Source organism: Aspergillus lucknowensis (genome assembly GCF_044049455.1).
Source record: "Aspergillus lucknowensis strain CBS 449.75 chromosome Unknown BJX67scaffold_20, whole genome shotgun sequence".
Taxonomy (NCBI): Eukaryota; Fungi; Ascomycota; class Eurotiomycetes; order Eurotiales; family Aspergillaceae; genus Aspergillus; species Aspergillus lucknowensis.
The window spans coordinates 230368-252132 of NW_027263564.1; the positions used below are offsets into that span (position 1 = coordinate 230368).

The 21765-nt window shown below is 54.8% G+C and overlaps 11 protein-coding genes across 11 annotated transcripts; 5 read left to right on the top strand and 6 right to left on the bottom strand.

The window, feature by feature from the left end:
• Positions 1 to 1633: 1633 nt before the first annotated feature.
• BJX67DRAFT_107922 (TauD/TfdA dioxygenase family protein) lies at positions 1634 to 3259 on the bottom strand. Its single transcript, XM_071024275.1, has 3 exons — positions 2377 to 3259; positions 1970 to 2304; positions 1634 to 1875 (listed from the first exon to the last, which is right to left on the bottom strand). The coding sequence occupies exons 1-3, from the start codon at positions 3057 to 3059 to the stop codon at positions 1763 to 1765; spliced, it is 1131 nt and encodes a 376-aa protein (XP_070886184.1). The 5' UTR covers positions 3060 to 3259; the 3' UTR covers positions 1634 to 1762.
• A 1-nt stretch (position 3260) lies between these two features.
• On the top strand, positions 3261 to 4481 carry BJX67DRAFT_107967 (uncharacterized protein). The gene is made up of 2 exons (XM_071024276.1): positions 3261 to 4269; positions 4328 to 4481. Exon 1 carries the CDS (start codon positions 3634 to 3636, stop codon positions 4225 to 4227), a length of 594 nt encoding a protein of 197 aa, XP_070886185.1. The 5' UTR covers positions 3261 to 3633; the 3' UTR covers positions 4228 to 4269; positions 4328 to 4481.
• A 1182-nt stretch (positions 4482 to 5663) lies between these two features.
• BJX67DRAFT_108036 (uncharacterized protein) lies at positions 5664 to 6789 on the bottom strand. The gene is made up of 2 exons (XM_071024277.1): positions 6345 to 6789; positions 5664 to 6259 (listed from the first exon to the last, which is right to left on the bottom strand). The coding sequence occupies exons 1-2, from the start codon at positions 6678 to 6680 to the stop codon at positions 5933 to 5935; spliced, it is 663 nt and encodes a 220-aa protein (XP_070886186.1). The 5' UTR covers positions 6681 to 6789; the 3' UTR covers positions 5664 to 5932.
• Positions 6765 to 7666, top strand: BJX67DRAFT_381225 (EXPERA domain-containing protein; the record flags this gene model as incomplete). Its single annotated transcript, XM_071032977.1, has 4 exons — positions 6765 to 6837; positions 7067 to 7261; positions 7382 to 7534; positions 7596 to 7666. The coding sequence occupies 4 exons, from the start codon at positions 6765 to 6767 to the stop codon at positions 7664 to 7666; spliced, it is 492 nt and encodes a 163-aa protein (XP_070886187.1).
• Positions 7667 to 10847: 3181 nt separating this feature from the next.
• BJX67DRAFT_107911 (uncharacterized protein) lies at positions 10848 to 12425 on the bottom strand. The gene is made up of 2 exons (XM_071024274.1): positions 11610 to 12425; positions 10848 to 11533 (listed from the first exon to the last, which is right to left on the bottom strand). The coding sequence occupies exons 1-2, from the start codon at positions 12191 to 12193 to the stop codon at positions 11047 to 11049; spliced, it is 1071 nt and encodes a 356-aa protein (XP_070886188.1). The 5' UTR covers positions 12194 to 12425; the 3' UTR covers positions 10848 to 11046.
• A 232-nt stretch (positions 12426 to 12657) lies between these two features.
• BJX67DRAFT_372111 (putative salicylate hydroxylase) lies at positions 12658 to 14971 on the bottom strand (the record flags this gene model as incomplete). Its single annotated transcript, XM_071031203.1, has 5 exons — positions 12658 to 13601; positions 13651 to 14488; positions 14536 to 14610; positions 14665 to 14790; positions 14852 to 14971. 5 exons carry the CDS (start codon positions 14969 to 14971, stop codon positions 12658 to 12660), a joined length of 2103 nt encoding a protein of 700 aa, XP_070886189.1.
• Positions 14972 to 15353: 382 nt separating this feature from the next.
• On the top strand, positions 15354 to 17184 carry BJX67DRAFT_381228 (CocE/NonD family hydrolase; the record flags this gene model as incomplete). The annotated part of the gene is made up of 2 exons (XM_071032978.1): positions 15354 to 17041; positions 17097 to 17184. 2 exons carry the CDS (start codon positions 15354 to 15356, stop codon positions 17182 to 17184), a joined length of 1776 nt encoding a protein of 591 aa, XP_070886190.1.
• Positions 17185 to 17387: 203 nt separating this feature from the next.
• Positions 17388 to 17975, top strand: BJX67DRAFT_381229 (cupin domain-containing protein; the record flags this gene model as incomplete). Its single annotated transcript, XM_071032979.1, has 1 exon — positions 17388 to 17975. The coding sequence occupies one exon, from the start codon at positions 17388 to 17390 to the stop codon at positions 17973 to 17975; it is 588 nt and encodes a 195-aa protein (XP_070886191.1).
• On the bottom strand, positions 17960 to 18613 carry BJX67DRAFT_353399 (uncharacterized protein). Its single transcript, XM_071029117.1, has 2 exons — positions 18234 to 18613; positions 17960 to 18172 (listed from the first exon to the last, which is right to left on the bottom strand). Exons 1-2 carry the CDS (start codon positions 18519 to 18521, stop codon positions 18092 to 18094), a joined length of 369 nt encoding a protein of 122 aa, XP_070886192.1. The 5' UTR covers positions 18522 to 18613; the 3' UTR covers positions 17960 to 18091.
• Positions 18614 to 18750: 137 nt separating this feature from the next.
• BJX67DRAFT_353400 (uncharacterized protein) lies at positions 18751 to 20578 on the top strand. The gene is made up of 3 exons (XM_071029118.1): positions 18751 to 19299; positions 19350 to 19951; positions 20009 to 20578. Exons 1-3 carry the CDS (start codon positions 18898 to 18900, stop codon positions 20463 to 20465), a joined length of 1461 nt encoding a protein of 486 aa, XP_070886193.1. The 5' UTR covers positions 18751 to 18897; the 3' UTR covers positions 20466 to 20578.
• Positions 20579 to 20684: 106 nt separating this feature from the next.
• On the bottom strand, positions 20685 to 21579 carry BJX67DRAFT_381232 (DODA-type extradiol aromatic ring-opening family dioxygenase; the record flags this gene model as incomplete). The annotated part of the gene is made up of 2 exons (XM_071032980.1): positions 20685 to 21428; positions 21487 to 21579. The coding sequence occupies 2 exons, from the start codon at positions 21577 to 21579 to the stop codon at positions 20685 to 20687; spliced, it is 837 nt and encodes a 278-aa protein (XP_070886194.1).
• Positions 21580 to 21765: the final 186 nt, after the last annotated feature.

The following is a 21765-nucleotide window of genomic DNA, read 5'->3' on the forward strand; positions in this document are numbered from 1 at the left end:
GCTCATTTGTTCTCCCTCTTGGCCAGAGGATCGAATACCTTGGTCAAGCGCGGGCCAACGCTTCGACTTTCACACAAGACGTGGGACGACAAGCCCGCCAGCGACTGTTGCAGAAAATATCTGACCTCATCGACATCGCGAATATCCAAGATGACCTCTTACAACGACTCAAGGATGACACTAGGCTCGACCCCAACCAACGAGCCAAGGTCCTTGAAGACGTTGACGGGTCCATACTGGAGGTCTCTTATGTACGCGCGACCCCCATTCCCACCCCCACGCTTTCCAATGCTTGATCCAACCCATGCATATACTAACGAACTCAATCAGATGTTCAACCAATACGCCGACAGCGGAAGCTACTACGACGTCTGTCTCCAAATCTTCCACATAGCCGATCACCGTAACCCAGCCGACATCCAGGCCACATGGCAACACCTTCTCCAGGATCTGCACGACGAAACTCTCGCCCGCGGCTCACCTCAGCCCTACGAAGCCGTCATCCAAAAAGTCCGCTCTCTCGGCGCGCGCCTCCGCATGTCAGACACCATCTTCCCCATCCCCGTCCTCCTCCCCATGCTCGAGCGCTACGCCCTCGAACACCAGCGTAACGTCGGTCCCCCTACCTGGGTCATCGACACGTTCTTCGACCTCGGCGTCGCCCACGAAACAATCTACTCCATCCTTGAGTCCATGTACTACACCGACGAGGCACCCTTCCACGGCGCAAACCAGAAAATCATCGCGCGCGACCTCCTTTATACAATCGAACACTGGTTCCACGACACAGTGCGACTAGGCGGTGCTGTCTTCGGCAGCGATGTCATTGCCGAACGTGTCGTGGAGATGCTTATTCTATTGCAGCAGGGCGGGATCTCCGCGGAGCAGATGCAGGTCGCACATGAGCTTAGAGCAAGGATTCAGGATATTCTGAGGTGATCGTGATCGTGATCGTGATCTTGATTGATATTCGTCGGCATAGTGTAGTTTAGTTTAGTTCTTGGTCGGTTGATGGTTGACGGATTTGATTCATCGTAATGAAGACCGTTTCTTTTTTCCCCCTCCAAGCAGATGATTTGACTCATTCCCAAATCGCGTTTGAGGCCCTTTGTTCTCGATTCTATTCTGCTTGTCGCATCCAAGTCTGGGATAATGAAGTTTGATTTGGCCTGTAAAATATAGATAATAACCTCGAGGTCCTACTCGAAAATGGGAAAAGAAAGCTATAATCGGTGACTGCTCATCAAATCATCAGTCTATTAAAATCACTAAGGCTATTACTCTGCCCAGAACAATCCAAAGGTCGCTCGCTTTCTTGTCCAAGGCAGAGAAAAAGCAAAGCAAAGCAGTCTATCAATTTTTGCAATCATTATGAGGGTCGCAGACAAGAAGAATAGTGAGAAACAAGAAAAGGGGTGGGGAAGGGTCGTGTCTAGAATCATCCTCCCAAGATATGACAGCAAATTAACAAGGCAAGCGACTGGAGGAAAATCCGTCAAAACCATCTATCAGAGCTGGACCGAGGTATCAAGAAAAAGCGAAAACGACTAGGTTGGGGAGAAACAAGAAGAAAAAAAAAAATAAAAACGGGTCCATGCGGGGGGGTCGCTTGGAATTTGACCGTGACAGATAAAAGCGAGAGAAAGATGCATTGACATCGTGGCCTCAAGGAACACCTTTTCCCCGCCTGTGGAGGACGGAAAAGCGGGGAGATAACAGAACGCAAAATCAGGCTAACATCGGAAACAAGTGCTAGAATCGCTCATTCGAATTGGTCGTAAACGGGGATAGGCTTTTCGGCCAGAGCACACAGGCGAAAGATATGGCGGAGTTTGGCACCGCACTCGTCATCGAGATAGTCGACAATCGCCGAATCTAATGGGTGATAAGGACTTAGTGAGTCACCAAATCCACTGAGTCTGGAGCTAATGCACGGTGAACAAGAAGGGAAAGGAAATGAAAGACTTACGAGTTGTGCTCCGGTTGTCGAAAATGACGATGGTCTTGGGCTGCCATCGGACCCGTGCCTGGAAGTCATGCCCAGAGACAATGTGCTGCATGAGAAAATCGATCAACCAGCGCTGCTCAGGTTCTTTCAGACCCTGAACCTTGGTAATGAATTCTCCATTGAGATACAGGCATTTCTCCCCAGTCACGGGGTGAACGCGCACCAATGGGTGGAGGGTGTCGACGGCGTCTTTGCGCACCAAGCCACCAGTAAGACGGGCGTGGTTGATCATCTTCCTGGACGAGTGGACTGCGTTCAGAGTATCGAGCCACGAGCAGAGGGTGGGGGATAAGCGCCTGCTCACCAGCGTTAGCTCTGCATGTACCAGTACAGTACTTTGCGAAAATGGAATTTCACGCCCGACTTACTTATAGGCCATGTCGGTCGCGGCGAAAACAGTATCCCCTCCCACATCTGGCCCTTCGAGGAGACCCAGCATTACATATCCGGGTGGCTGGATCTCGTAACTCACATCCTGATGCCAGAGAGTGGTAGTCGTGCGTTGCTCCAAAAAACGAGAGATTTCGTCGCGGTTTCCATCACGGTGGATTATATGGAAGCCAGGATACCCGCGCACGGTGCCCGAGACAGGTTGATAGTTCGGTTTACCAAAGTAACTCATGAAAGCCGCCTGCGCCGCGGGGCCGGCATCAATTAGATCCTGGTTGGGAAAAGCGACAACCTTACGCTCGGAGACAAGGAGTGCTAGCTCATCTTTGGCGGCCGTGGAGAGTTGGCTGAGTTGCACGCCTTCGATCACGCTGCCGATTTGGGGCTGAATATCTGTAACTTTCGCATTTGGCGTCAAAAGATTGGGCTTCGACTTGTCTTTGACACGGAGCGCTGGGTCGTCATATTCGAACGGGGGAAGGGGATCAAACCACAGCTTGTCCCATGTCGGAAGGTATTCAGGGTATCTTGTCCGTAGATGGTTCTCCTGAGTTACATCCACGTACGGAATGTTGATGTCGTAGTTGATCGGTTGCTGGTCTTTGGGTGCAGTGACCGGTTGTGCCTTCTTCGGCCTTAGAACCGGTGCGGAGGAAGGCATTGCGATGATGTCGTTGAAGCCACCGTCAGGGGTAGATACTCTTGTCCCGGTTGACGGGTGTGAGGGAAGGAGTATACAAAGAGACGATGTATATCCCAGTAAACGTTGTCGGTGATATGGAGAATGGATTGATACGCAGAGAAGCAAAAGGATGAATCAAGGGGAAACAAGAGTCCTGGTCAATTCTGGGAATCGAGAGGAGGACAACATCGATCAAGTTTGTTTCAAGTGAAGGAGGATGGGGATCAATAAATATTAATTATTGCGACGCAAGCTCGTCATCACGACATCGCTGCAGCTCCTTCTCAACACGGAAATATATCTAAGTGGACGGTGGTCTGATAGTAGCCGCAGCGCCATCATTGCACCCACCGGGTAGTTTCGCTTAGACGATCCTCCCTTCATCTCCGGCCCGGTTGGCTTGCGATGGAGATGCGCAAAATGACGGACAAAGTGGCTGTTTCCGCGATGCCATGGCGACCAGGGATGTATCGGTGGCCGGGCGGAGTACACACAGTCTCGAACAGAAAGGGGGGGGGGGTGAGGGGCAACAGACCAACAGTGAGCCACTCAGATGAAAGGAGCAGACCCAAAAGAGTCGGAAATCTGCCAGAAGGGAGAGAACGGAAAGGCAAAAAAGAGGAAACTGGATGAATGGAGCTGGAAGCACATCCGGAGTCGAGCCCGCGCGATTTGTCCGGGGAGCAAAAGAGAGAGGCGGTCAAGCAAAGCCCTCGACGGCTCATTGTCGGCACAGAGCTTCTGCAAATCCGCAACGAACAGTTGTCCCAAACTTCCTCATGGACGCGATGGTCAGAATGATTGGATCTTGGTGTGGTTGATGGAGAGGACGAAGGATCTCCCATTCCCTGCTCCCGGCATGTTCCGGGGGACTGGCTCGCCAGCATCTCGTACCGGAATAGTTTCACCGCTCGACCCTGGTGTAATTTTGGTGAACGATAAGAAAGCCGAGAAGCCGCAGAAGGATGCAAAAGTGGGACCATCGACCGAGCATAGATGTTGGACCAATATTATTGAGCTTCTGCGCCTGTTTCTTCCACCAGAACGGGTGGATTCTGGATCGCGGAATGAGTCCTTTACAGCTGCAAGCTGCCCGAAATTCGAAAAAGCAGCTGCGGCTTGCTGTAGCTTTGCTATCTTGCATTAGTCCAAGCATGTGTTTTGAGAAGATGGCAAAATCCCGAGCAAGGTCTGCTCATGCCGTTCGTGCTACCGTGGCCAGTCCAGGCATCTAACATGTTCCAAAGACGCCGTGCGATCAGGAAACCACTACTTGTCCTCCATGTGCGGTCCAGTGTTACAGCGATACTGCACCGAATTTTCCGACGCTTCGGTTGGTGGGTTGTTCATATTTTCTTTTGCTTGATTGAAAAGGCGAATGCAGGAGGTACTCCGGAACTCCTCCGTGCCATGTTCGTGGGGAGCGACATCAATGATGGATCGACCCTTCTCAATCATTTCATTAATTGGATGAGATTGGGAAGGCGTTGTATTTTTGAACTGGGGTCATTTTGGTCTGCCGAAGAAGGGGAATTCAGGAAACCACAATAGCTTCCGGGTGATTTCCTCTGAAACAGAGTCATGTCATCTTCTGATAGGCCGGCCCTGCATCAGGGCGACTCTCGCGTTGCACATGGGTTTGCTTAGCTGGCTGCTGCCAGTGGCTGCTCGGAGGGGTGTGCTATCGGCATCCCTGTCAGCGGCAGGCTTGACTGTTCGATATCATTTGTCTTCAATAGGGACGACAAGGGTGAAAGAAAATGGCACAAGCTGATGCGCTTGTTTCAAGCCAAGCGTCCTGCGAGACGACGACGCTCTCACCCCATCTCATTTCGGAAGTGCGGCCCAATGCCCACGGTTTATCACGGGGTCCCCACGTTGGTAGATTATTCCTCAACTGGAGAGCTAGCAAAGTATGCATTAAAGCCGCCCCAAAAGACCGGCGAAGGAATTTGAGCATGTTCTCATGCCATTCGAAGCCGCGTCGAAGCCTGACGGAAGAACTCAGAGCAAACTTTGCTCTGATAAGGCGTGATTACGGACGGGAAAGAGCCAATCTTGACCTGCATGCCGAGCTGATGGGATTCAAATTCAACGCTGGGAATCTGGTTATGGCCGACATTCAGGCGGGGATGATATCTCAACTGCGGCTGCAGGATGAAATCAGCCGTGCGTCGAACATATTGCCTAAATCTTCCCTCGAGTGGCGATATCTACTCGTGCGACCTCGAGGAGGTTTTAATGTGCGACCTCGATGGGGAATCGGCGATCATCTCGGCTGCTGCTCCTCCAAAGCTGAGGAGGAAATCGGCTGATCGAGTTGGGGCCTTTGACCATCTTTCCACTCGCCGAGGAGGCGAGGGAACACGAAAGGATCCGGATGAAGGAGTCGTAAAGTTGGCGCCAACTGTGCAGGAGTTTGCAATTTTGGAACACGACTGCGGATAACCTCGCATGTCTAACTCCCGGCGGTCCAAAATTCTGCATCAAGGCCTGAGGGGCAAGGTTCTTTCAAGCTACGAGAGGAAGAGATTTGGGACCTTCCTGGGACTGGGGACTGGCCCACCGAGACTTTGCTCAAACAAAGGGAGGTTCTTGGGGGGACTGCTCAGAGCTTCTGACACTCAATGTAAAGTTTCCGTGGCCTCTCCCCAACAGACTCAAAAGCGGGCCGACTTCCAATGATGAGACCGCAAACTACGAGATTTCTGGATCGGGTAAACTCGCTGCATCCTGCACGCAGAAGCCAGGCCTTGGTATCGCTGACTCTGAACGAGTATTGGAGAATAGCGTCGTTCTGGGGGGCAAGGATGGCCCCAACAGGCAATTAATCCTTGCAGTATTTTCGATGTTTAATCCTGGGCCAGGGCGATTGCCGACCATATGCAAGATCGGCACGTACTTTCACAACGGTTGTCGACAGTGTTTATCTCTGACCCAACAGTTGCGTCTTCGTGGGGACCTTCGAGCTCCTTCCCGTCACCCTCGACTCCAACGGCAGACTGCACGAGCCAGGATCTCTCCCAGAGCCGGCATCTGAATGGAAGAGCCCAGAGTTGCGGTGAGACGCACTCTCGATCGTTATTTCCCTCACATGAGGGTCCGATCTTCGTCTCGAGGTTTGGCATTCGGGTCATAATCTCCGAGTCCTGAGCGCCAGAGTTGCCAATGCTCCTGAGCTGGAGATGCAATGTCAGAATATACTACAAACCCGAAGACAAGCGAAAAAGCAAAGTGAAGGCTTTCAGTGTTTAGGCCACACACTAAACTTAACTTCCGGTAACAGCCAGATTGCGGACAGCCCATCCAGCGTCCGATCCACGCAGCTAAGCTTAAGCTATGTTTAGGGGATTCTGAGATGCGCGCATTCGAAAAAGCAAACAGCCCCCCCCAGTCGTGCGTTATCTTTGACTCGGCCTCTGGGCGGCTCGGACACGGCGAACGGCGGGCCTCGAGGCGATTCCTGCGCCTGAAGGAAGCTCGGCTGCTGGGGGGGGTGCGGTCACATGACCCTCCCCCTGTTTCGCTCGCGAATTCCTCCTGAGCAACGCTGGGAAAGATCAGTCTCCCTTCATCCTTGATGATTTTCCCACTTATCATATCCCTCTCCAACTTGGGGTCGGGCTTATTATTGTTTCTTGGTTTTGGCGATCCCCCGCCCCCCTCCCGGGTCGAGTAACCACCATGGCTCTCTGGAGCCGGAAACGTGACCTTATCTACTTCGGGTTCTTCGCAATCCACATTCCTATCATCCTCCGTGAGTTGTTGCCCCTGGTCCCGCAAGGATTCCTCCAAGACTCCACACAATCAAGCCGTTCTCAGGTCCCGGGCATGGAACAGCATCGCTCATGGAACTGAGTCGTCCTGTCGAGCCGATCCCGTCTCCCTTCCAGCTTGTGGTTCTCCATCGAGCCTGCTCCAGACGCGCACATAGTCTCCCTGCGGATTGACTGACACCGCGTGGTCTCACACCTCTTCAATAATAGTTGTTGATGCCGTCCCCATCCTTCCGAGCCCATTCGACAACACCATCTCACGCGAATTACGCAACTACTATATCACCACATTCCGGGATAAGTTCTTCGAAGGTCCTGCCCCAGGATGGTTTACATCATTCATGTACATGGAATTATATTACCACCTTCCGTTAAGCGTTTGGGCCCTGGGTGCCCTCTTGAGAGGTACGTCCACTCCTTCCCAAGAGGACTATGAATTGCGAGGGATTTGAATCCTATTGTCCCAGTCTCGGGATTCCGCAGACTAACCCGTCGGTGGATAACAACTGATTCGCTGTTTGACAGATGATCCTCTGGTCCCAATTCACTTGCTCGTGTTTGGGTTCCAGTCATTCCTCACGGCCTGGACCTGTCTTGTGGAGGTCTGGGATTGGGAGGACCGTTCCCTGGCGGAGAAGCGGAACCTCACCTCGCTCTATGGTCCATATGTTGCCCTTGGTAAGCGTCAACCAGGCCCACTGCTTTCTCAGAACTCGACTTAATTTCTATCTTCACTCAGGGGGGTTTATGGCCTTGGACATGTTCTGGCGGCTTCGCAAGAAGCTCCTGAGCAAATCGAAGCAGGAGTGAACATAACACGCCCTCATCGAGCGCGGACCATACGATTTCTTAAATTGAAACTCTGGCCAAGTTCGGAAGCGAACAAGGACCGGGGGTACATCGAACTCAACAACACCTCTAGCGCATATGTTTTGAGTTACAACCGACGGCAAAACAATTTCGGGATATGTACACTGGAAAATATGAGAATATGCAAACGAGATGATGGAGGAGCCCGCCTTGCGAAAACGATGGACCAATAATGTTTTCGCCATGTATCAAGTGTCCGTGGCACACATATTGATTAGGATAGACGTGGAGAACAAATAATACGAGAAAGCTACAATGGGGGCGTTTTTCTGGGATGGCAGAAGCGCCTCGGGTGGAGGAAAAAGCTCTCAGCCTCGGGAGCAAGCTTCTATTGTACGACTGATCCTTTGGGAACGGCCTCTCCGGTCACCATAAGAAAAGATAACAGCTATCAGGCGGTGGCTATCCTCCCCAGCCTATAAGGCGTGGGTTCAGGGGAGCGCCTCGGTCAAACCCGCATCGCTCAGTGCAGTCACAGACCAAACGAAGGTGAAGATAAGCATTACCAGTAAAGGCCGTTCCCTGGCTCGCTCGACGTTTTAAATTCCATCCCTCAACCAACGACCAGATGCGTCATATCAGGAACCCAATAGCTCCATCAAGATCCCCGTTTGCCGCCTCAAGAGCACGCATGGCCTCTTCCCGGGAGAACCCAAGCTCCGTGATCCTTGCAATGGAAGCCTCGGGGTAGCGTGAGGATTGCGGCTGTGCGGGAACAGGGCGGGACGGCGAGGCTGTCGGCGCGGCGACGTTGGGACCACTGGTACCTTGCCCCTGGCCGCCAGCTTGGTGCGTAACCGCGCCTGTGCGAGCACCGACCTCGGCGCCGTCGGCTCCCTTGATCACGGGCTCGTCTTCGAACTCCTCCAGGAGGTGCTTGGGGATATCTGCCTCACCGAGGAAAGGAACAGCTGTGTCTTGAATCACGAGCGCGCCTTGTTTTAAATCGATACAAGCTTGATGTCTTTTCAACATATCCAAGCCCAAAAGAAGATCGATGTGTTTTCCCTCCATGACGGTGAAGGAGCAGGGGAGGAACATTTCGCCAATCTTGATTTGAGCGGAATGTACTCGACCTAGAATATTCGCTGTTCCGACACCCTTTGCGATTCCTCCGTATCTTGTGTCTACCAGGCGCATAATGTTGCACGCGGTCGCGCAATCCGGCGACATGATCGTGACCTGGGCGCCAGAATCGACGAATGCGTTGACCTTATGGCCATTGACCTCGACGGGAATATATAGCATCGTCACGCGGCCGAATGCTGTGACACAGGTTAGCGGTCCGTGCTCAACCTCGTGCAGGGCAGAAGGCCCTCAACATACATTCAGGGTGATGTTCCATCGCATTATGCAAGTTCTCTGTCACTGCATTTTGCCTGATGATTTCCTCAATTTCTTTTTGGTTCTCCGGGTTGAATGGATCAGCATTCAGCATCGCGATGCGGGCTTCTTTCTCCGCTTCTCTTTGAGATTCCTGCCGTTGCTGGTTGAGGAGAACCTCCCGAAATCTTTGCGGATCATGAGCAACATCTGCCAAGTCGGGATTTCGTTGTCGCACGGCATCGCGCACCCGGGGATCACCAAGGATGTGTAGTCGGATCATCTCAGGATCGGCATCCATTTGTTGCTGCCGTCGCTGAATCTGCTGCGGAGGGACACTTGGGCCACCGGTGCTGCGCAGCTGTGTTGGTTGTCCCCGCGGCGTAACATGGACCCCCAGCATGTCCCCCTCGCCGATGCCGATCTGCTCGAGGGTCTTGGAGTCGTCACCGAGTAGCTGATTATTGTAGACGAGTCTTTGGGATGAAGGCGGTATGGAGGTTTCGCTCTGGATGATGCTTTTGAGGAGTTCGATGGTCATGTCGGGGCCAACCACGAGGGGAATGAGATCCAAATCGGCCTGATCCGGTCGGATCACGTTCACCGTAATGCGCCTATTGCAATACATGGTTAGAAGGATCCTCGTCGGTAGGCTGTGCTTTTTATCTCATGGACTCACATGGCGACCCGGGAGGTGCGGGGAAACTGGAAGCGTGGAGGGGAGGGCGTGGGAGCGAGAGATGAGGAGTCGAACGATCGGGTTCGTTTCCGGCAATGTTTATTGTACACGAAATGAAAGATTCGCTCGGGAGAGGGCCGTGGGGCTAGAATGGAGGACGCTCAGTGAGGCCGATGGGGATCCAATATAATACACAATGATTCGGGAGAGCTGACAGACTGAAAGGCCAAGTGAGGAAAGGGTTGTTGGGGCTCAAAACAGTGCCGGAGGGGGAGGGAGGGGAGACAACAGCCGGCGATATGATTATCTCAGGGTAAGCAAAAGGGATTGAAGGAGAGAGAAGTGAAACAGGGTATTTGAAGCGAGATTCGGAGGTCAGAGACGGAGGCGGATGAGCAGATGCGGGCGGCGGAGATAAAAGTCACGGCTCAGGCAACTGCCATGCGTCACCGTTGCGAACGCTCAGGCACACAGGGGAGGTTTTCCCGAGATCAGTTGCGACTTCACTCACAGAAAACTGGTGCTTCCTCAGGGTGATTCTGCCTTTCGACTCTCTTCCAGAAAGAGCACCTTCGAAATGGTTCGACGGTGAGCTGCTGATTATATATCCTCGGACTTCCTCACCCCCGGGCCAATGGGTACTTTTGGATCCCCAAGCCTCGGAGCAGGGGCTCTTCGGAACGACTCCCGTCATGGGGTTGAACCGCACGCTCACCTCCAACCAAAGGCGTTGGATGGCGAGTTTCGATGGGCGTGGCGCACGTGAGGAGGCAAGCTGATTACCAATTTAGGTATTCCGCAGAATAGGCTCGGAGGAGGGGGTGGGCCTTGACCGTTAACGCACGTCTGCATATACTAACGCCTGTCGCTTCAAGAAGGTGGCGTTGAGAGGATTCTCACCCCCGCGAGCATTGAGTCAATGCTCAGGGAATGAAGCGCTTGCCTGGGCGCTTGAGCCTGAGTCCAGACCTGACAATGGGCCTGTCTCCTTCATCGGATTCATTTTCCTGGCTCTAGCCTCTTTGCGGGTTCAGCAGCGCGCGCACGGCCAGACCGTGGACTGTTGGGATCTACACTGCCGTGTCTAACATTCTAAGCTGGCTCAGTCAACGAGAAAATAAAATTTGATCCTTGCTTAATATTGCATACACCAAGGCCCAGGCCTTACATGGAAAACGAAGGGGCCGCCAGTCTGGCGAATAGTAAGACACTCACGTCAACCCAACCGGTCAACCTGGTGCCCTATCCTATTTGCAAGACCATCCCTTTCTTGATGGCATCGATCTCTTTCTCGCTGAGCGGGTCTTTCTTGTTGAAACTATGTTTCTTGCGTTCTGCACTGCTCCAGGTAGTGATGTCGAACTTGTCCCCTCCCATTCCTTTCTTCTTTATCATGGGGATCGCGCCACAGAGTTTTTGCGTAGGCCTTATAAGCTACGGCCCACTTCCAGGGATCTGCAGAGGGGGCTGGGAGCTCGCTTTGCAGTTCGTCTTCACCCTCGAATTCGTCCTCGATCTTGCTCACAAGCTCGGTGAGGTTCGACGGGCCGTGTAGTTTGATATGGTATTTTTTCGCGTAAGCCAAGATATAGGCGTCGAACGAAAGAGAGTCGAATACATCGCTATCGTAATCGAAAACATCACCCAGCTCGTCGGCCATCGGAAGGTACAGGGCCATGATGACCCCAAGGTTTCTGACCTCCGAATCGGGCTTGAGAAGGCCGCGGGCCTCCAGATTGGCAAGCATCGTGACGAACATATGTCCAATAAAGCTCCAGGTGCCCCGCACCGTCTCCGCGTCGAGCCTGCGTTGGTGAGCACAATGTTCGCAGGCGTCGGTGTGGACGCTACGCTGGGGGATAGAGAAAGTCCTGAACGTACATTGAGAATGGCATGAGGTCCCCGAGCATCCAATACAAAGGGATTGCCTCGCATACAGCCCACTGTTCCTTCCAATTGTCCTCTGCCTCCACAAAGTCAAGGACCAGGTTCTGCAAAACTTCGAGGATGCCGTATCCCGCGAAGTCGTTGAATACAAACATGCCGAAGAAGTCTGGGTTGCGCAAATCGGTGTGCATTAGTTGATGCATGAATTTCTCGTGGCCCGCGGTCGTGATGGTAAAAGGGTGGTCTGGGTTCTCCGCGGCGGATTTCTTGCACACGCATGTGTCGCCGTCGTCGCACTTGGGATTCTTAGGACGAGGTTGCCCACTTCCCTCGTCATCTTCCTCGTCTTCGCTGTCTTCGTCGTCGTCATCGTCAACGACGGGGCGAGCCCCATCAACTCGTGCCTGGCACAGGCATTTGTACGTGTTGTAATCCCGATGTTCCTGGTACGACGCCTCGACGTTGGCGGAGGCTGAGACAGCTGACCATCGCTTGCTTCGAGCTTTGGTGGCAGAGTTTCCCGTCTTCGACCGTTTTGAGCTGGTCGCGGGTGCATCGGAGGCGCGTTTTGGGGGCATGGGGGTAAACTCTGTGGTTTCCGTTCGAAATCGAATGGCGAGAAGGGGAAAATGGACTGGAAAGTCTCTCTCTCTCAAGAAGTGTCAGGGGGATCAGCGAAGGATCTCAATATCAACAGTCGCCCAAGCGCGTCGCCCGCACGCGCGTTGTTGGCGTTGTTGGGGTTATCAATAATCTCGCTACTTCGCAAAAGCAATATGCCATTATTGGAGCGTTTCGAGGGCGACGCGACAAAAAGATGAGATGTCCGCTTCTGACGGATCATTTTATTTCTGTTGATGAAGCAGGTGTTCGTGAGGGCGACTTGGCAACGATGAGCCACCAGACTCTTGCTGCCAATCAGGACGGATGGATTCGTGGATGAGGTTGGATTAATTCACAGCTGGAGAAGCTTTGAAGCTTTGATGAGCCCGAGTACCAGCCATGCATCGTGGGACGCGTCTAGTTTATGTGATATACGTGACTATTCTACACGCCTTGCGGACGACACATCTGGCACGCCCTCACCCTCGACCACTGTTGCGGAGAGAACCTCATCTACAGGGATCTCTGCCAAACGCTCGATGATGTGGTGCAGTGTCGGTAACGCCTCCCAATTAAGTCCATCAATCTCAAAGCTCGCTCTCTGCGCCTTCCGGGCTCGTGTCACTTTCGACACCAGCAGCTTTGACTCGTCCGCGTTTGGTACAAACACGGGATATTCCACCTCTGCTTGTCCTTTACTCTCTGCGCCGACTTTGGGAACGTAGCGGTGCAGCAAGAGTCCTCCGTTGACACCACTGTCTGCCGGCCCGGCGCTCGCTTGGGGGTCCTCATCTTCCAGACTTTCCCAGCGGAACCGGCCCCAAACCGCGCCCTGCCAGCTCGCCTGCAAGTAATAGGACCCGTCGCGCTCGCTCGCGTCAAGAGCGGAATACAGCTTTGGCATCCCGAGTTCCTCACGACCGCTCACGATTGGATCTGCAAGGCTCTCAAACAGGATTGGAAGGTAGGTTCCGTTGATGACTTCTCCGTCGGCCTTTCTGTATTGTACTCCTTCTATGTATAGGCCAAGATGACGGTAGCCGCCGCCACCGAGCCAGTCCATGCCGCTAAGGAGTGTCTGTGAGATGCGTGCGGTTGCGACTGTGCTGGGTGTGCTGAAGGAGTACGATTCATTGGGGAGCAGATTCTGGAGGACTGTCCGGCTGGTCTTGAACCGGATCGAGGTTGTTTGGAACCTGGACTTGAGCGATCGGTCGAGGCGGCTGCGGCCTTCGAAGTCTTGCCTGGGGCCTGGCATGGGGCCGAACACAATGGGCTGACGCCAGTACTTTTGCGGTCCTTTGTTCCACAGATGTTTTCGGAGGATCTGGGTTGAATGGTCGTATTCGTCATGTCCATAGATGTACTCGGTAATAAATTTTTCTGCGTCACGGTCAGTTGGGCAATGCGGCGGCCAGCAGGATTTCCATACCTTCAGATGGCGGGAGAGGGCCGTGGGAGCTCTTGCGTGTCAATTGCTGGATGGTGGTTGCACGAGTCCGTCGAGCTTTCTCGTACAGCTTCAAACGCTCGGGAACATCTTGCGCGCGTACGCCCTTTGGAAGCATGACGCCTATTGAGATAGCGTCTTCGATAGCCATGGCACCGCCTGATGCGCGATATGGCAGGAAAGGATGTGCTGCATCCCCCAGAACTGCCAGTCGGTCTTCGGTCCATGTTGGCAGATCGTCACTGTCAAGCAATGGCCACACTTTCAGAGTGGCGGGGTCGGCCTTGGACAGAAGCTTCAGCACCTGCGGACTGAAGTCCTTGTACACCTCGAGCAGGGATTCTTTGCTTGCGCCCTGGTCCCACTCCGAGCCATCGCGGATCTTGGACATCGTGTCGGGATGGATGCACACGAAATTGAGCAGCTCGTTGTTCGCGCAAGGATAGACGACCACCCTCAGGTCGGGGCTATCGAACATGTACCATGTCCCAAGCTCCTTCGCGAGCTCTCTGGTGTCGGGGTCGTCCAGGGCATCTCTGCGTGCGAGAAGGAATCGGAAAGCATTTTTGCCGGAGCTGAAAGTCCTCACCTTCTCCCCGCCAGGTATTTTGGACTTCGCCGCCGAGTGTATCCCGTCTGCGCCGAGGACAAGATCGCCGGACACTACCTCGCCGTTTTCCAGAGTGATGGTGGCACTGTGGGGGTCGATGTCCACGACTTTGCTCGAGGTGTGTAGCTGGGCAGGAATGCCGGGTCCAGGAGCCTGGGCAGCAACTTTCAGGCCCTCATGGAGATGCGCTCGGTGGACGAGAAGCCAGCGCTAGATCGGTTACCCCTGCACCGATATGTCATGGATGAGAGGCTTACGTGTCGCCAGAAGCCTGCAGTCTTCTTGATATCCAGTGAGAATATTTCCGGGCCGTTTGGAGGAAACACTCGCAGCTGTTCATGTTACTTCGTGCCCTCTGCCTATCCAAGGGGGGGCTGTTTACCAACCTTTTCAGACTCTACACCACCGAGCGTGGTAGCATCAATTCCGAGTTTCAGCAGAGCGGCATTGGCATTAGGCGTAAGATGGATGGCAGCGCCAATTTCGCTGGCGAATCGTGAACGCTCGAATAACTAATATCAGTCCATATCAGCTACCACCACGTTACTGAGCTTTGGAAACAAATGGTTTTACCTCGACCTGATGACCCTGCTGCCTGAGAGCGATTGCCGTTGCCAGGCCCCCGATGCCGGCACCAGCGATAAGAACGCGAAGCCCGCCAGGGCCATCAGAACCTGGTTTTACACTGCCCATTCCGGCGGAGATTTACGTGCCGTTTTTGTACAGTGGGAGATGGGTCGCCAGGGAAGGGGTGAACCGTGAACCGTGAACCGACACCACTGACGGACTCCGCATTCCATTATAAGAAGCAGATATTTCAAGCCTCCCTCCTCAGAGAATGGCATGGTTCCGTGCGTCCGGTGACCACATCTGCCGCGGAATGTCGACGGATGTGCCATGAGGCGTTGCTTCGGCTCGCCCAGATCGGCTCCACGTCGGGACAAACGCTGGATGGTGCAATGCGGCGCAATGAGGGGAAAGATCAGGGGTATTTATCACACAGCGACGACGTGTTCCAATCTGACGGAGATTCGGACCGAATAATTTACACATCGCGTCGAGCTCCTGATTCACGATGCCGAACCCAATCCGCGACGACATCACCACCATCGACGAAACCTCATTTCCGTACGTCTTTGAGCAGAATGCAACAATCGTCCTAAAAGATGGGTCTGGACTGGTCCGGTGTAATGTCTACCGACCGAAGGGTGTCGAGAAGTCGCCTGTACTTGTAACGTACGGGCCTTACGGCAAAGACATCCCCTACGCGGACTTCCATCCGAAGTCATTCAGCGAGGTGAACCCAGAGCACCGCTCCGTCCATTCAGCGTGGGAAACACCCGATCCGGCATTCTGGACGAAGCATGGCTACGCCATTGTCCGCGCAGACGAGCGCGGAACGGGCCAGTCGCGCGGGAAGCTCGACACCATGTCCCGGGAGACGAGCGAGGCGTTCTTCGACGTGGTGGAATGGGCTGCCGAGCAGTCGTGGTCGACGGGGAAGGTTGGCTTGCTCGGGATTAGTTACTACGCTGGGAGTCAGTGGCGAGTTGGCGCGCGACAGCCGAAGGGGCTGGCCTGTATGATTCCGTGGGAGGGGATGTCGGATTACTACCGTGACCGGTGTCGACATGGGGGGATCCTGTCGAATGCGTTCATCAAGTTCTGGTGGGATCGCCAGGTCGTGAGTAACCAGTATGGACGGCCTGGACGGTCAGCGCGGAATTGGGGCGTGGATACGATCGAGGGGGATTTGCCGGAGGAGGAGCTCGCTGCGAATCGGCAGGACCAGACCATTGATAATGCGGAGAATGCCTTCAGGGATGATCTTTACTATGCAAGTAAGGAGTATGCGATGTCAGATATACAGGTCCCGCTCCTCTCCGTGGCCAACTGGGGCGGTATTCTCCTGCACCTCCGGGGCAATGTTGAAGGCTACACACAGGCAGGGAGCGAGCTCAAGTACCTGCGTTTCATTACAGGCCGACACGACCTCCCCTTTTACTACAGTGAAGAAGTCGACCTGCAGCGCAGCTTCCTCGACGCCTTTCTCAAAGGTGAGGACCGACTCGGCTGGTCCACGGGCACCGCACCAAAAGTCGACCTTGTCCTCCGCAAGGGCGATGTTGGATTCAACGACGCCGACGCCGAGAAGGCTTACCCGCGTCGCCAGGAGAATGAATGGCCAATTGCCCGAACTCAGTACACGCGGTACTACCTCACATCGCAAAAGGAACTGGTGACGACTCCCCCGGTTGAACGGCCTAGCAAGATCACCTACCGCGCATTGGGGACGCTGGAAACCCCGCAGTTGGTCCAATTCACAACGCCTGCGTTTGAACAGGAGACTGAGATCACCGGCCACATTGTCGCGCATCTTAACGTCTCCATGAGTCCCGACCCGGGTGCTCCGACCCCCCGCGATATCGACCTCTTCCTGACATTGCGCTATATCTCGCCCGAGGGCAAGGAAGTATTCTACACAGGCACCGCCGGTGACCCCGTCCCGCTTTGCAAGGGGTGGCTCCGTGCTAGCCTGCGCAAGGTCAACACCGACCATGCGCGTCACCGGAATTACCTCCCGCACCGCGATTATTACTCGACGGACGTGCTGCCGGTGATTCCGGGGGAGATCTACCCTGTCGACGTGGAGGTGTGGCCGACGAATGTGGTTGTTGAGAAGGGGGGGAAGATCATCCTCGAGGTGTCATCGGGTGATACACAGGGGAGTGGCATTTTCCTGCACAATTCGCCGACCGATAGGTATGTGCCGTTGTCTAAATGCGAATTGTCGACGTGCAGTCGCTAACGTGAGCAGATCGCCGGAGAAGTTCCAGGGCCAGAATCATATCAATTTCGGACAGGGGCATAACTACGTGACGCTTCCGATTATTCCTCCGAAATAAGCTCGAGCAAAGAATATGGAGATACCCCACATCGGTAGTTCGTGAATAATAACTCCGCACCCGATGTGGACATCGTCACCCGAGCTGGAGACTTATCGAGGCCAGATATAAGCTCAGTGCCAGCACCTGTAGACAGACCAACCTAATGCACCATTCGAACTCAAGCCAAAGAGAACTTCAATAAAACAACCCCCCCCCCAAAAATGTCTCCCACGCCCGAAAAAACCCTCCGCCCCCTCTCCCGCTTCATAACAACCCACAACCCTGAGGGCAAAGCAATCTTCTCAACCACCCTCCCCGAATCCATGCCCGTAAACCCAGTCCCCGACGGCGCCGACTTCTCCCTCGCCTACACATCCTCGCGCTTCCCCGCACGCCTCGCCCTCGACGCCGACATCCCCGAATACGCCGCCTACCTCGAGCCCGGAAACAGCCCCGGGCTCGTCATCTCCACAGGGAGCGTGTGCCGCATCGTCGACGTGCCGCCAGGATCGCTGAGCCCGATGCACCGCACCGTCAGCCTGGACTACGGGGTTGTCCTGGAGGGGGTTGTGGAGCTTGTGCTGGATAGTGGGGAGACGAGGACGCTGCACAGGGGCGATGTTGCCGTGCAGCGAGGGACGAATCATGCGTGGAGGAATGTGACCCCCCCTGTTGTGGGGGAGGATGGGGTTGAGAGGGGGCAGTGGGCGAGGATGCTGTATGTGCTTTTGCCGGCGGAGGAGGTGGAGGTTGGCGGGAGGGTGCTGGGGGAGGAGTTGGCTGGGATGGGGGTGCCGAGGAGTAAGTAAGTAAGTAGCTGTTTTGTCCGATGAGATCATCTGTATGTAGTTATTCCAAGGTTTCAAATTTGGTTTATATAAGTTGGATATTGGTAATGAACCACTACCCTACAGTTCACTTCACATTAGAACTCCCCGCCGACATCGTAGCGAAATATCCGGTCGTTGATCCTCCCCCCCGTGAAGCGCCATAACCTTGCAACGGACTGCACAAATTCAACAATCAGCACTACGTCTCCCCCTGAAACAGTATCGACAGAAACGTACCGCATTCAACCAAACCCCATGCAACATCGACTGAATAAAGATGTATTCCGGCACACTCGACCCGGCTGCCCGCTCGTTCCAGTCAAGGTTGCGGTTCACAGGTCTGTAGGGGGGAACACGGCGGTGGTCTGAGGGCCAGTTTGCGGGCTGTACCTGGGCTGGAGGGCTGGACGGAGATGGAGATTGGGACTGCGAGGTCTGGCGGCTGGGGGTTGGTTCGGCGCCGCTGTGGTGCAGTTCGTAGTCTGCGAGGATGGAGGTGGTGGTTGTCGTTGTCGTTGTTGACATTTTGGCGATGTTGGATAGATCTGTACTGAGGAGAAATGGGAGAGGGAGTACTCGCGAAAGCAAGGCGAGCGCTTTTACCAGGCTGGGAGAGTGTCATCCCTCGGGTCTTCTCCTCCAGGGCTCCCCTTGGGACCCCCTCGGAGGGGACTGAGCCCTCCACTTCCCGACGCGGCCACACCACCAGCTGCCAGTGTCGCTCTGACCTCGTACGACCAGCTCTCCTTGCATGACCTCGGAATCGGAAGGGCTGGGGGGTTGAGAGCTCCCGAACAGCGGGCGCCCACATAGTATCTTAAACAATCTCCCTACTCAAGCGAGTTCATCGCCGATAACTCTGTGTTTCCAGTCCTTGAACTTCAACCCTAACAGAACAGCGATGGTCTCCCCCCAACCATTCGCGCGCCTCGTCGCCGCCGAAATCGACGGCCGCACGCACAACATCCGGCACCGACAGACACAGTTCCACCGTCTCCAGTCCGTCCTGGTCCAGCACATCAACCAGATCAGCGATGCTCTGCGGACGGATTCCGGGAACGCACCGGAGGAGATCCAAGCGGAGATATGTCTCGCCCTCAAGGAGCTCCGCACGCACTACCTCTCGCTGGATTTTGAGGAGGACCTGGAGAGGGAGTATCGTGTTGCGAGGGGGAGGGATAATGCGGATGCCGCAAGGGGGTCGGGGATCGTGTATATCATTCCGGGGACGCACACCATGCTCTTCTCTGTTGTTTCGGCGCTGAGTGCGGCGCTTGCGGCGGGGAACTGCGTAATTCTCGAGGTGCGCATCATCATATTGACAATGATCCAGACGGTGCTGATGAAATGCAGTTGACGAAGAATACCATGGCGCTCCCGCCGCTCCTCCGTCAGGTCCTCCAGGTTCTGGACGCGGATACTTTCGCGATCGCCGAGGAGAGGCCGGACGCTGCCTTTCTGGACAAGACGCTAGTCGTTGCGCAGACGAGTACTCCCTCGCTTTCTGAACGGAGTCTTATCTCACCCGTCACTGCCAGAACTATAGCCGTCGTCGACCGCACAGCAGACGTGCAGAGTGCCGCAGGCTCTTTAGTTGCTGCGCGTTTCGCGTTCGGCGGACGATCTACGTACTCTCCAGATGTCGTGCTGGTCCAGGAATTTGCCATGAAGGCCTTCGTCGAGGCGATAATCCACCACTCATCCAAGTACCTCGCCGGGCCAACGGGCGAGGAACGCCAAAAAACCGCCAACCCGCGCCGGTCGAGCCCCGGAGTGTCGCTCCTGGACCTTGCATACAAGGACCCCAGCGCGCGGGTCCTCGTTTCAGGCTCTGGATGGGGCGTTGTCGAGGTCCATGATCGCGCCTCGCCGCTGCTGCAGAGAAAAGTCGAGGAAAAGATCCTCGTCCTGCATCCGATTACGAGTCTGGATGATGCAATTGACTTCAGCGCATCGTACGCCTGTCCTGCTCGCACCTTTGCTTTGTGCTCCATGCTAATGAGAGATTACAGTTTCGGGCCTCTCGCGGCAACATACGCCTTCGCTGAGCTGGCTTCCGCCAAATATCTCACGCAGTTCATAGACGCTCACGTCGCATACATCAACCAGGTCCCCGTTGATCTTCTAATCGGCCCCGCGACGCCGGTTAACGTTAATATGTCCCCGAGCCGTGAAACGCGATACACAACGGCTGCCTTCCAAGTCCCACGCCCGCAGTTCGTATCCCAGAGCACGAACACGGCGCTTATCCGGCGGGTTCTGGAGCAGCCCGGTTCGCAGGAGGCGCTTGCGGCGTGGACCGATGCTGTCGCGCCCTTGCCGAGTACTGGTCAGACGGCTGGATGGCGGATTGGGTTCTTTGAGCAGGGGATCATTACTGGGGGTGTGATTACGTTGTTTTCGTTTGTTGCGACGGTTTCGACGTTGGGGTATTATGGGTTTGCGTTTGTGAGGGGGTTGAGGAGGTAAACTGGACATTAATGTCTTGAGTGTGTACAGAAGAGCTTGTTGGGAAATACGTGTAGTTATCTGATATAATGTGACAAGAATTGCTGCTCTGTAGTTTGATGGGTAGCCCTAAACCCTTGGTATTAGGCAGCGCTTTTACCAATATCACAGGATGTCAGTCGAGAACCAGATCAAGAAGACAAATAAGTGATAAGTAGCTACAATCCAGATACTACAACACTAACTCGCAGCAACCACCTTTGGGACATTTCCATCCCACCCCCCAAACGTAAACTGCGAATTGCACATATTCGTCAACTCCCAGTCCTCCGCCCCCAGCTCCCCATCCACCCCAACATCCTCCCAATCCCCAACAAGCCCCGCAACAAACAACGCCGCCATAAAATGGTCGTCCGTCCCATGCGCATCCCGAAACCGCGGATGCTTCATGAGCCGCGTCATCGCGCGCCTCAACCGCGGCCCGCCGCGCGTCTTCGTAATCACATCCTCCACCGCCTGCCGGAACTCCAGCGCCCAGGTCTCCGGCGGCGTCTCCATGGCGAAGTTATCGCGGTACCGGAGCATCGGCGCCCACCGGTTGCGGTAGAGGTTGTGCACGGCGCCGCCCGTGCCAATGAGCAGGTATCCCTCCTTGCGGAGGGGGCGCAGGGTGGACCCGATCTTCACGTGGTAGTGCGGGTCGTAGCGGGCGTTCATGGAGATGATGGTTGTGGGCGGGGAGACGGCCGGGAACATGTGGATGAGGATGAGGTAGACGTCGTGGATCCAGTCGAATTTGTCGTTGGGGTGAGCGTTGAAGCCCTCGGCTTGCAGCATGGAGATGCACCGGTTTGCGGTGGGGATGTCCGGCGTGAGTTTGTAGGAGGTGTATTTTTCGGGGTTGACGTAGGCGACGGGGGACTTTGCCGGGGTCGGGTTGGTGGCTACTTCGAGGGTGTCGTTGAGGCAGTCCCAGTGGGCTCCCTGTGCTTTCTTGTTAGAGGGGGAGGGCGTTGAGAGCTATAGCGTGGGATGGGAGTACCATGATAATGACGCCCTTGATGCCCCGGGCCAGGGCTTCGGCGCCGCATTTGCGCCAGTAGTCGGCGGAGTCGGACTCCTCGCCCAGCATCATTGTCGAGCCGTGGGAGAAGAAGTGCACGGGAGTGAGGCCTATACTCGTTAGTTTACATGATGGAGAGTGTGGTAGGGGGTTATACCCATGGTGACGATATTGGTTGTGGCGGAAACTGAGCTTCAATTTTTGGCAACGAGTCGGTGAGACCTGGAAACAGTCTTGGAAAAAGCCGACTTTAATCAC